Source organism: Salmo salar, chromosome ssa14 (assembly GCF_905237065.1).
Source record: "Salmo salar chromosome ssa14, Ssal_v3.1, whole genome shotgun sequence".
In the NCBI taxonomy this organism is placed as follows: Eukaryota; Metazoa; Chordata; class Actinopteri; order Salmoniformes; family Salmonidae; genus Salmo; species Salmo salar.
In genome coordinates this window covers 76,418,424-76,431,956 of record NC_059455.1, presented here as the reverse complement: position 1 = coordinate 76,431,956, position 13,533 = coordinate 76,418,424, and the positions used below count along the sequence as shown (strand labels likewise).

At 43.1% G+C, this 13,533-nt stretch overlaps 1 protein-coding gene across 1 annotated transcript in view; it reads left to right on the top strand.

Moving 5' to 3' along the window:
- The window catches only part of LOC106570313 (thrombospondin type-1 domain-containing protein 7A), a 195,116-nt gene extending 188,625 nt beyond the window's left edge, over window positions 1–6,491 (top strand). The window contains exons 26-28 of the mRNA XM_014142501.2: window positions 2,038–2,251; window positions 2,827–2,914; window positions 6,218–6,491. Of these exons, the coding sequence (XP_013997976.2) occupies window positions 2,038–2,251; window positions 2,827–2,914; window positions 6,218–6,308 (393 nt within the window). The 3' untranslated portion in view covers window positions 6,309–6,491. The remainder of the gene's footprint in view (window positions 1–2,037; window positions 2,252–2,826; window positions 2,915–6,217) is intronic.
- The last annotated feature ends 7,042 nt before the right edge of the window (window positions 6,492–13,533 follow it).

Genomic DNA, 13,533 nt, shown 5'->3' with positions numbered 1-13,533 from the left:
GCCGGCCCAGGACCTCCACATCCGGTTTCTTCACCTTCGGGATGGTCTGAGACCAGCCATCCGGACAGCTGATGAAACTGTGGGTTTGCACAACCGAAAAATTTCTGCACAAACTGTCAGAAACCGTCTCAGGGAAGCTCATCTGCGTGCTCGTTGTCCTCACCAGGGTCTTGATCTGACTGCAGTTCGGTGTCGTAACCGTGGTGGTTATGGTATGGGTAGGCATAAGCTACGGACAATGATCACAATTGCATTTTATCGATGGCAATTTGAATGCACAGAGATACCGTGATGAGATCCTGAGGCTCATTGTCATGCCATTCATCTGCCGCCATCACCTCATGTTTCAGCATGATAATGCACTGCCCCATGTCTCAAGGATCTGTACACAATTCCTAGAAGCTGAAAATGTCCCAGTTCATTCATGGCCTGCATACTCACTAGCCATGTCATCCATTGAGCATGTTTGGGATGCTCTAGATCGATACGACAGCTCAGTTCCTGCCAATATCCAGGAACTTCTCACAGCCATTGAAGAGGACTGGGACAACATTCCACAGGCCACAATCAACAGCCTGATCAACTCTATGCGAAGGAGATGTGTCGCTGCGTGAGACAAATGGTGGTCACACCAGTTACTGAATGGTTTTCTGATCCACACCCCTACCTTTTCTTTAAGGTATCTGTGACCAACAGATGCATATCTGTATTCCCAGTCCTGTGAAATCCATAGATTAGGGTCAAATTATTTTAATTGCCTGATTTCTTGAACTGTAGCTCAGTAAAATCTTTGAAATTGTTGCATGTTGCGTTTGTATTTTTGTTCAGTATATGTTTGTGTTTTAAGTGATTTCCCAGGCCTGGGGGAGAGGAACAGTGTTTCTGTGATTGTGTATGCTGTATATCCTGTTCCATTTCATTTTTTCTGTCTGTCAGATTCCCCGTTTTTTCTGTCTATGTATGCATGCATGCATGTGTGTGTGTATATGAGAAGATGTGTGTGCGCCTGTACGTATGTGTGTGTGTGTGCGTGTGTGTGTGTCTGTTTGTGTGTGTCGGTGTGTTTGTGTGTGTCTGCATGCACAAGCAGGTCTTGGTGTGTGTGTAAGCTGTGTGTGCCAGCCACAGACTTGGCAGTGTGTTGTTTAGCCCCATGCTGCAGAACCAGGCTGCATAACAAACCAGTGATAAAGCTGCTGCATCCTCATCCTGCCCCTCTCTTTGTCTGCCACTTTGGTTATGCTAATCAGCCTTCCTGTTTCCTGCCCTGTTCTTTCATCCGTCGACCCTGTGTGTGTGTGTGTGTGTGTGTGTGTGTGTGTGTGTGTGTGTGTGTGTGTGTGTGTGTGTGTGTGTGTGTGTGTGTGTGTGTGTGTGTGTGTTCAGCCGTACAGCCACTGATTGCATTGTGGGTATTTCTTCTCGGGGTGATTATCCTCCGGAGATTGCTGGGGAATAGGGGAACCCCCCGCCAAGCAGGCAGATGAATGAACAGAGAGAGAGGGATGAGAGAAACAGAGCACCAGAAACCTCTGGGTTAGGCAGATGAATGAACAGAGAGAGCGATGATAGAAAGAAGGAGAGAGAGAGAGAAGAATAATAGAAAGAGAGAAAGAACATGGGTTAACCTTTGGGGTGGCTGGCTGTATACCCCAACCCAAACCTACCCCACCCTTTAAATCTCAAAGCATGAATTTCTGTCTGATCCCCACTTTCAAAGCAGCAGTAGCATCACAAAGGGGTTTGAAACGTGCAATGGTTCATTTTAATACTGCCAAGATATGAGGCTGAGCTCAAGCTGAGGGATGATTCATTCAATTACACCTGAGAATATTTGATAAGAAATAACCTTACTTAAAATCCAACTCGATGCTTAACCAGGTCAGTAGCCTCCAACAGCTTTATTTGCTCTGCTAAACGAGATGAAACTGACAAAAATGATTTTATATTGACCGTCTCTGACATGCCTGCAAAGCAACCCCTTGATGTGCGAGTTCATTTCCCTTGTACATGTGTGTTCCTCCCCTCTTCTCCCAGGCGGGTGTGTGTGGTTGTGATGAGGGCTACACAGAGGTGATGACATCAGACGGCCTACTGGACCAGTGTACGGTGATCCCTGTGTTAGAGATCCCCACGGCGGGGGACAGCAGGGCTGATGTGAAGACCATCAGGGCGGTCAGCCCCACACAGCCCTCCAACAGCCTGCCTGGCCGAGCTGGACGCACCTGGTTCCTACAGCCCTTCGGACCAGGTACTCTAACCAGACAGATTTACTCTAGCAATTTACGGGACAGTAGGAACCATCCCAGACTTTTCCTAGTTGTTATTATGTGATATTGTCGAATCTTGTTAGAATATCGGCCTGTATTTTGTAGAAAGTAAATGTGAATATATTCAGGAATTATAGCAGAATTTGCAGTAGAGCTACAAAAAGGTAACCATTCTGCAGGGTGTCATTCCCGGTAGCCACATTGTTTTTGCACAAATCCCTTAACGACGTCAAGAGGTATATGAACAGAAGTCTCACACCGGCCATTTGCACACATATTTAGGATTAGGCCGAGAATTTCTCATCCTCAGAATATCCATCAATTCTACTCACGTATGATGATGCGGTGGATCTTAATATTCACAGAAAAATTGAAGTACAATCCACCTATAATAATTTACTCACAACAGATGATCAGGAGAACATGTGGTGTGCTGCTCTACTGCACAGGAATGGAGGTGCAGTGAAGCCGTTCACATTAGAGTCCAATGTGAGCTGTCACTGACGTTGGTCACTTGTCAGTGTGCTAAGTGTGTGTGGTGTGTCCTTCTCTACAGATGGTAAACTGAAGACATGGGTCTATGGTGTGGCAGCTGGAGCTTTTGTTCTACTCGTCTTTATAGTTTCCATGACCTTCCTAGCCTGGTAAGTTAACCTGTTTGATAGTTTGTGTATATCAGTCATTTGAATGTCACCTGTATTCTGTATGTCATCACTTGTATGGCATGTATATCAGGCGCAATGTATGTATGTATGTATGTATGTATGTATGTATGTATGTATGTATGTATGTATGTATGTATGTATGTATGTATGTATGTATGTATGTATGTATGTATGTATGTATGTGTGTGTATATGTATGTATGTATGTATGTATGTATGTATGTATGTATGTATGTATGTATGTATGTATGTATGTATGTATGTATGTATGTATGTATGTATGTATGTATGTATGTATGTATGTCATCACCTGTATGTACACTGAGTGTACATAACATTAACCTCTAAGAGATCTGTGACCCACCCCACAGGACGGTTGAGCTAACGTGCTCTAATGCGATTAGCATGAGGTTGTAAGTAACAAGAACATTTCCCAGGACATAGACATATCTGATATGGGCAGAAAGCTTAAATTCTTGTTAATCTAACTGCACTGTCCAATTTACAGTAGCTATTACAGTGAAATAATACCATGTTATTGTTTGAGGAGAGTGCACTGTTATGAACTTGAAAATGTATCAATAAACCAATTAGGCACATTTGGGCAGACTTGATACAACATTTTGAACAGAAATGCAATTGTTCATTGGATCAGTCTAAAACTTTGCACATACACTGCTGCCATCTAGTGGCCAACACCAAAATTACTCCTAACCTGGAATAGTACATTGTGACCTTTCTCTTGCATTTCAAAGATGATTTTTAAAAAACATGCCTTTATATTGTCTTTTACCAGATCTAATGTGTTACATTCTCCCACATTAATTTCACATTATCACAAACTTCAGTGTTTCCTTTTAAATGGTATCAAGAATATGCATATCCTTGCTTCAGGTCCTGAGCTACAGGCAGTTAGATTTGGGTATGTCATTTTAGGTGAATATTAAAAAAAAGGGTTTGATCCTTAAGTGGTTTTAAGGACATCTGCTCTTTCCATGTCATAGACTGACCATGTGAATCCGAGTGAAAGCTACAGTATTATCCCTCACTTGTTAATTCCACTTCAATCAGTGTAGGTGAAGGGGAGGAGACAGGTTAAATAATGATTTTTAAGCCTTCAGACAATTGAGACATGGATGGTGTATGTGTGCCATTCAGAGGGTGAATGGGCAAGACAAAAGATTTAAGTGCCTTTGAAAGGTTTATGGTAGTATGTGCCAAGCGCACCGGTTTGTGTCAAGAACGGCAGCGCTGCTGTGTTTTTCACACTCAACAGTTTCCCGTGTGTACCGATAATGCTCCACCACCCAAAGGACATCCAGCCAACTTGACACAACTGTGGGACGTATTGGAGTCAACATGGGCCAGCATCCCTCTGGAACGCTTTTGACACCTTGTAGAGTGCATTCTCGGACGAATTGAGGCTGTTCTGAGCGCAAAAGCGTGGGGTGCAACCCAATACTAGGAAGGTGTCCGTAATGTTTTGTGCACTCAGTGTATATCACTTCACGATCACATCTGCTTCATTTTTACCCATTCATTTTCATTTCAAATCATGTCATTATTTGTACTCTCGATTTTGCTTTTCTCTTTCCACCTCATCCGTTCATCCCTCTCCCCACCTTATCCGTTCATCCCCCCCTCCTCCGTGCACCATCAGTCGGAGTAGTACCCATCACTGTAACTGGAACCCTGACCGGTGCACTGATACGGTGGTCTGGAGAGGACAGAACGATCATACCATGGCTTATACGTGTCCTGACTGCCAGCATGAGGCACACGAACTAGAACAACAACGTCAATATCAAGAACAACAACCGCATCGGAATCATTGTCAAGATCAACAACAATTACAACAACAAAAACATAAATATCAGCAATATCATCAACAAAATCAAAATCAACAACAACCACCACCACAACAAAATCAACACTGTCAGCAACAACCATATAATCAACAACATCAATATCAACAAGAAGCACAACAGCATCAACAACAAAACCATCATAAACAACAGAATCACCAACAACAACCACAAGGCATTGAAACAGTCATAACTTAGAGGTCCTGACCTAACGGCGGCCCTCGCTGCAGTGTTCACACAAACTCCCCTACCCTCTGTCTTTCTCTCCTCCCCAAATCTGCTGTCACATGTGCCTGTCCGACCAACCACATGGAGCTATTGATGGAGGTGAGCAGGAAGTCATCCCCCCAGGTCCCTCTGTTAGACCTCTGACCCCTCTGTGCTCCTGGAGTTTGTTTAGTAGTCTTTAGAGCACCTCCATACTTAAACATACTTCTGTACAGAATCCATTTTAGGAAGTCCCTTGGTTATTTGTTGAAGGACTACATAATATGGATGCCGTATATTTCTGATTTCAGAGATGCAGAACATTGATCTCATAGTTACTCTATAAAACGACCAGCTTTCACTTTTAATAGCATACTGTCCTCTTGTGGCCAGATAGAAGAATCACTCATCACCTTTATTCAATGATCCCCTCACCATTCAAGCCTTTATTTGTTCCGTCCATTCTTCCCCATTCATCCCTGTGTTTTGTATGTGAAGTTGTGATGTGTGATATGTTAGAGCCTGCCCAGACATGCCATAGTGTTGTCATCATTATGCACCTATAGCTAACTGTCTACACTGTCTCTGTGTGCCATAGCCTAGTTTCCATTAAGGTGAGTGGGAACTGTTTGAGTGGGAACTGTTCTGGGCTGAAAAAAAGCTGCTTTCTGTACTGCGCTTGTACCCTCATCAGCTTCCTTTAGAGTTCAACCTCTCTCACATGTCTCAATATAAAAATGAATTACAGCAGGCGTTGAAATTTTCCATGAAGTGCTGTATTATCGACTGCACCATCACTTCAATGCTAGGACAAGGGCCACTGAAATGTGCTTCTGAAATGTTCCTTACTTACTAATGCTGTAACCAACAGATGTGTTGTTTTTCCTTCAATGACAGTGGCAGTGTAAGAACAGAGTCATTGGCAATTTCAATATTGCCTTTTGCATGATGGTAGAACTGACCGTCTACTAAACGCATGGCCTTCAGCAGAATGATGCACGCAGCTCTTTACACGAGGCAAACGGTTTGAAAAGATAGCAGAGCAAGCTCTATGTATCAGGTGGGGGTAACTTAGCCATGATATGGATACGTCCTCCATTATTATGATGTCTAGGCCTACATATTAGGGCTAGGGGTATCTAAATGTCCTCTTCAATAATTGAAATATGAAACATGTAATAACAATGTTTTCTGCCATTTTTCTTTCCTAGTAAAAAGCCAAAGAAACCCCAGAGAAGACAGATGTATAACAACCGGCTCAAGCCTCTGACCCTGGCCTATGACGGAGACGCTGACATGTAAACCTCCTAATCTACCTGTGGCAGAATCATTTTACACTGACGTCATGGAGGCTGTCGTCGTGGAAACAGTCAGATGGGTTGTCATGGAGACCCAACTTTGACCGTTCTTCTCAGGCTACCAGTGGGCGTGGCTTAAAATATCTGGAACTCTGGGAAGACTTACATTATGTCACTGATTTATCAATAACAAAAAAATAATAATAATAAGTCAGACAGAAATCGAACCATGTTTGTTCATTAGTAGCGTAGAATTTTCCTTCCTCAATATTTTTGATTTATTTAATTTTTGTATAATTTGTTTCACAAGAGCCTTCACAAACTCTATCTTCTTCTTAAGGAAGTCTGCCTTTGCTTATCTGCCATTTACTACTTTTTCTGTCAAATAAAAATGCCTTTTGAAACAAAGGTTGTTGGAGAGGGCCCTGAAAAAACACAATGATTTTTGCTGCAGAAGCATAAGTCCCTCCTTTACTACAGGTGCTCTGTTGAAAATGAAATGAGAAACACTCAACGCTTTTTTTATTTTTCCTGGAGAAAATCGCTGCCTCTCTATTTTTGTTCTGGACTGGATCCTTTTCCCTAGAAAATAAAACAAGAAGAAAGTGTCCTAATCTTGCAGAAATGCTGTCAACCTTTGTAGGAAATGTCTTTCTGCCTTTCCTTTTCTCTTCTGTTTTCAGGCGCAATATTGCACTATATTAGTGTAGCATGATATGTACTTATGTCTAGGAAGCTGCCTCTCTCAATACAAGATTATGTACAGTCTTGTGCTAGAAATGTAAAAAAGTAGACATTTTTTTCAAAAACAAAAACTCACCAATGTTTGTTAAGAATATTTTGCTTATTTTGCTTCTTGTATGTGATGATGATGATATGATGATATGATGATAGGACGGACGATGCCATGTAAATATTATTTATTTTGTGTGCACCACTTTACCTTTGTAGTATGTACAGCTGCATTTTACAGACATGGGTTCAAATAGTATCTGTTTTCAACTGCACTTAATTGAGCTTGCCTGGCGCAATGGAGCCATTGGAATAGTCCAAAAAGTGCAATCCCCACCCATCTGCCACTCCAGCCCAGGCTCAATTAAATGCTCAAAGTATTGGAAAGAAAACAAATACTGTTTGAACCCAGATCTGAACATGTCTCATTCTCTGCCTGACTGACTGACTTTACGTTTGTCTCCTGTTGGTTTCTCTGACTGTTGCTTTGAAGGCTTATTATGGTTAATCATTTTTTTTCCATTTAATTTATTATCTTAATTCAACATCTCAAAGTGCACTACAGGGAATCCGGAATCCGCATGGCAGAAAAATCACATTGCTCACACTATAAAGAAGCTAATTCAAAGAGCTGTTGAATGTTTGTTGAGAGAAACACAGCAGCAATTCTATTTGATGATGCTATTGAAAGGGTGTATTTTCACAGTGCAAGAGCAATGTGATTCATTTTCCCTACTGCGAGTTTGATTGAATCTGGTCTTAGTTGTTAAGACAGACAGAAGGGTGTGACTGGGTTTGTTCACGATGTCTTCTTTACCTTCTGTTACATCAGAAGAGAGAGGGTCCACTTTATATCTTGGTCTAATATCTACTGCTGTGTAACATCATCAATCCTAACTAGAACAGCCTACTTGTATCCAAACTACTTAGGCGTATTGCTATATACATATCATACGTGATCTCTCAATGCTGTTCATATTCAGTGTGGCTGTTACATCGGTTGAGAGATGAGTGTGACTACAATGTCTACAATAATCACTCACACACACTTATGCTTTGTTCTTTCTCCCTGCCTTGGTGCTATTCTATGTGTTATGTATTGCAAAAGCTAGATAGAATGTAGCCTAGGTAGCCACAATAACACCCCAAGGAATTCCAAGGAACAAATGCATCAAGGTCCTAGATGTAGCTAAAGCTTCTCATGCTAATGATGCAATGACATATCCGAAGAGTCAGAGTCCTCTGTCTGAAAACAGGTTATATGCATAATATTGGCTGTGGCGGACTAGCAGTTGGTAGTGCAGACTGTTTACTCAATGGTATAGATGGACAAACCTCATGTAAAGTAAATGAATCAGTTACAACCATTCTATTACCCAGAAAACAAAGAGGGTATTGAATTGTGGTGGTAGAGAGAGATGGACATACAGACGGACAGACACATCGTTGATCATTTTGAGGAGTCTGTTGCCAGCTGGTCAAAGGAATGTTCACTTTTTTAAATGAGTTGTAAATAAATGACTGCATAATGTTTTTATTTAATAATTATTTATGTATTATATATAAATATGTTCATTTCTTTTTTTATTGCGCAGTGTTAAGTAAAAACCTCTCGAAGTGTGTGTGTGTGTGTGTGCGTGCGTGCGTGTGTGTGTGCATGTGTGTTTCTGCCTATGTGTGTGTAACGTTAATGATCTTTGCTAAAGCGATACTGATGATTACCTTGTTAAAACAAAGTCGCAGAGCTCTGTCCTTTTCCTACAGGTTGTTTATATGTATCTGACCAATTGCTGATAATAAATAAGAAAAACAAAATAATTGTGTCATTAGCCTCCATGACAAGGCTCTCATCATGCAGTATGCACCCGTATTAAAAAACAAATATGTTGTAATATCAGTCTACACCGCTAGATGGCGCTAGAACACTATTTAAGATGTCATTCTGACCATTCCCTCCAGCTAGGTCTTTGAAAATATATGTCTCCCCTCTTCCAGTGCAGAAGAAAATATAGATATAGAAACAGTCCCTGAAGACGGCAGAATCTGTGAGAAACTCAGACCCAGGACACACGTAGGTCAGAAAGAGCTATCCACACAGACGTCAGAGGACAGAAAGGGCTTTAGTGAAGTCTGAGGAACTGGACCTATTCCACTGTACATTTAAAATCACAGTCTCTCTGGCCTGAGCGATAGTGTGAAGATGTTTCTTCATCTTTAAGAGTCTAAGCTGGGGGGGATTGTTTGAAAATGATCATGCCAAGGTTCATTTTGCTTTTTGCTTTTGAAATTTAGGACCCCTTTAGGTAGATATAAAAAATATATATAAAAAATATTAAATAAAACATTGAATTTGGCCTTACTGCTATTAGCCCATAGAAACGCATTTCATAACAGATACATACATGGAAAAACTGTTTTTTTAACTGCTACCAGGGTACCTTCAGATTAATCTTGTGGAGCTTGTGGGCATCCTAGAGCAAAACAACAGACACGTATGTGTTCGTGAGAGTCTCACCTTTCCATATTGGTGTGTAGACAAAACTGTTCGGATGCAACAGACGTTTTCGTGAGAATACCGATTTTCGGGATGTCTTGTGGTCTGACCAACACCGTTGTAGTTCAGTCACCTTCCAGGTCACCATTGGTGGATGAGGTGGATTGAGGTGCAGCTCATGCAACAAAACTAAACATATCTCTAGTTTAAACAGACAGATTTTGACGGGGATTACTTAATCATCTTTGTTCCTAGGTGGAACATAAAGCTTCCATGAGAGAGCACCACTGCTACCGATTTTATGCCTTTTTGGGAATGGTTTTCCAGGCTAGTCATGACAGGATTGTGCTTTACATTTACAGGTCATTCCTAGGTAATAGTCTTGTAGATGTTGTTTCTATGTTGTTTCAATGTAAATTCTAGATCATTTAGTAAGTGTCCCTAATAGCAGCCTATTCCTTGTTTAGTGCACTATATTTGACCAGGCCCTGGTTTACATTAAATTACATTCCTCCACTGAATCAGTTGATTGTCCTCTCCTCTGCTTGTTAAAGTCATGTTTCGGTCTTAATCAAGCTTAATCAACCAGAGTCATCACACTGTCACAACTGTAATCATTGATCAGGGAGACTAACCACAGTCCGTCTGTGTGGCCTTGGTACTACCGTCCATTCAGCTCCTCTCATGATCATGTCTCCATCTCTGTGTGTGTGTGCATGCTCCTTAATCAACTTAATCAATTAACTTCTGTTGTGAAACCACTTCTTGTTTCGACCTCTGAGTTATCAAGATCCAGGAAAATTTGATGAGGACAGAGAGGAAATTTAAAGCACTTGATCATTTGGGCTTATCTCTCTCTCTCTCTCTCTCTCTCTCTCTCTCTCTCTCTCTCTCTCTCTCTCTCTCTCTCTCTCTCTCTCTCTCTCTCTCTCTCTCTCTCTCTGTCTTTCTCTGCTTCATAGATGACAAATCAAAATTTAATTTTATTTGTCACATGCGCCAAATACCGAGACCTTACCGTGAAATGCTTACTTACAAGTCCTTAACCAACAATGCAGTTGAAGAAATAGAGTAAAGAAAATATTTACGAAATAAACTTAATGTAAAAAATGTAATCAAAAGTAACACTATAAAATAACAATAGTAGACACTATATACAGGTGGTAGCGGTACCGAGTCAATGTGCGGGGGTACAGGTTAGAGGTCATTTGTACATCTAGGTAGGGGTAGAGTGACTATGCATAGATAATAAACAGTAAGCAGCAGCAGTGTAAAAGCAAACCGGGGGGGCGTGCGGTAGTAGAGAGAACAGTCTATGACTTGGTTGACTGGAGTCTTTGACAATTTTTTGGTCTTTCCTCTGACACCACCTAGCATATAGGTTCTGGATGGCAGGAAGCTGGGCCGTACGCACTACCCTCTGTAGCGCCTTACGGTCGGATGCCGAGCAGTTGCCATACCAGGCTGTGATGCAACCGGTCAGGATGCTCTCAATAGCGCAGCTGTAGAACTTTTTGAGGATCTGGGGACCCATGCCAAATCTTTTCAGTCTCCTGAGGGGGAAAAGGTGTTGACGTGCCCTATTCACGACTGTCTTGGCGTGTATGGACCATGATAGTTTGAAACTCTCGATCCGCTCCACTACAGCGCCGTCGATGTTAATGGGTCCTGTTCGGCCCTCCTTTTCCTGTAGTCCACAATCAGCTCCTGTCACGCCCTGACCATAGAGAGCCCTTGGTTCTCTATGGTGTAGTAGGTCAGGGCGTGACAAGGGGGTGATCTAGTATGTCTATTTCTATGTTGGTGCTAATATGGTTCCCAATTAGAGGCAGCTGTTTATCGTTGCCTCTGAGTGGGGAACATATTTCGGTAGCTATTTCCCCACCTGTGTTTTGTGGGATATTGATTGTTTGTTAGTGTGTTTGGGCACTACGTCCTCACGGTCTTTGTAAGTTTTGTTATTTTGTTTTGTTAGTTTCACTTAAATAAATATGTGAAACTATACTCACGCTGCGCCTTGGTCCGATCATTTTCAAGAACGTGACAGCTCCTTTGTCTTGCTCACGTTGAGGGAGACGTTGTTGTCCTGGCCCCACACTGGCAGGTCTCTGATGTCCTCCCTATAGGCTGTCTTATCGTTGTCAGGCCGACCACTGTTGTGTCATCAGCAAACTTAATGATGGTGTTGGAGCCGTGCTTGGCCACGCAGTCGTGGGTAAACAGGGAGTACAGGAGGGGACTAAGCATGCAACCCTGAGGGGCCCCCGTGTTGTGGATCAGTGTGGCAGATGTGTTGTTGCCTACCCTTACCACCTGGAGGCGGCCTGTGAGGAAGTCCAGGGTCCAGTTGCAGAGGGAGGTGTTTAGTCCCAGGTTCCTTAGCTTAGTGATGAGCTTTGAGGGTACTACGGTGTTCAACGCTGAGCTGTAGTCAATGAACAGCATTCTCACATAGGTGTTCCTTTTGTCCAGGTGGGAAAGAGCAGTGTGAAGTGCGGTAGAGATTGCGTCATCTGTGGATCTTTTGGGGCGGTATGCGAATTGGAGTGGATCTAAGGTTTTTGTGATGATGGTGTTGATGTGAGCCATGACCAGCCTTTTAAAGCACTTCATGGCTACCGACATGAGTGCCACAGGGCGTTGGTCATTTCGGCAGATTACCTTCGCTTTCTTGGGCACAGGGACTATGGTGGTCTGCTTGAAATATTTAGGTATTACAGACTCAGTCAGGGAGAGGTTGAAAATGTCAGTGAAGATACTTGCCAGTTGGTTCCAGGAAAGTTCTGTATGTCTGCCCGAGGCCTGGAGATGAATGCCTGGCATCACTTTAAATCTCCAACAGACTAAACCATGTACTAGCTAAGTACTAGCTAAGTACTAGATAAGTACTAGCTGAATTGTCTGTGTCTGTTTTTAAAGACATCAGTGATGTAACCAGTAGAGAGGCCACTGCCAGATGCTCCTGCTGACGATGTCTGGAAGATAAATAGCCTGGACTGACAAACTTTGGGGAGCAGAATTTAGCTCCTCGTCTGTCTTTTGTCAGCTGAGAACCTTTTATTTCCCATTTTTGTAAACGCTTAAACTAGAAACATTTCCCTAATTGTCCCACTTCTCCCTTAATTTAGAGTGCATCTGCAAGACTTCATCCACAGAATGACAAGCATTCAAACATAGTTCTTCCTCTTCCATTTCTCCTCTTGTCTTTCTCCTCTGGCTCCAAGAGCCTGCAGGCTGCAGTCAGTCAGACACACACACACACAGTAACACACAGTGGGTCTAATTGTGATGAGGAGGAAGTACTCGATGGTGATGGCTGCCAGCTGCATCCTGTGACCGTCATTCTGATCCCGCATTTGTCTCTGTCATCTCCAAGATCCCTCCGTCCGTCCGCCTGCCGCCTGCACGTTCCCGCCCGCCTGACCGCACATCCACATAAAATACATTGGCAGCCTCCACCACAAGCTCCAGGAAGTCCGCGCTTTGTACCCACACATGGCATATCGATGTGCCCACCCTCCCACCATAACAACCCACCAGGCACTCTCCCACTACCCACCACCCATCCATTCTGGTCAGGGGTAAAACTCATGTTAGACTTGTCTGTCCATCTCTGGGTGTCTAGTCAGAGCGGAGTAGAGTGGGCACTTCAGATGCCAGCTGGCTGGCAGGATGGCATAGACATAGCAGCCACAGATCCCTGCCACAACCACATCATGGTTAGGCCTGAAGCTAAGGGGCCTGCTCCCCTCTCCTCTGCTCCCAACATCTGCCCTGACGATCGGGCAACGAGCCATGCCAGCTGGGCATATTCATGATACCGGACGGATCAGGCTCGGCCTCCTATACGTACTGCCAACGTCACTCAGCTCATTCCACAGCCCCCTTCTTTTCTCTCCCTCTCCCCTTCATTAGTCCTCTTTCCATTCCCTTCCCCTTCCTTTCTCCCCGTCCCTGTCCCCACCCTCCATCCTGGGTAGGACTATTAGGGAAGTGACTAGTT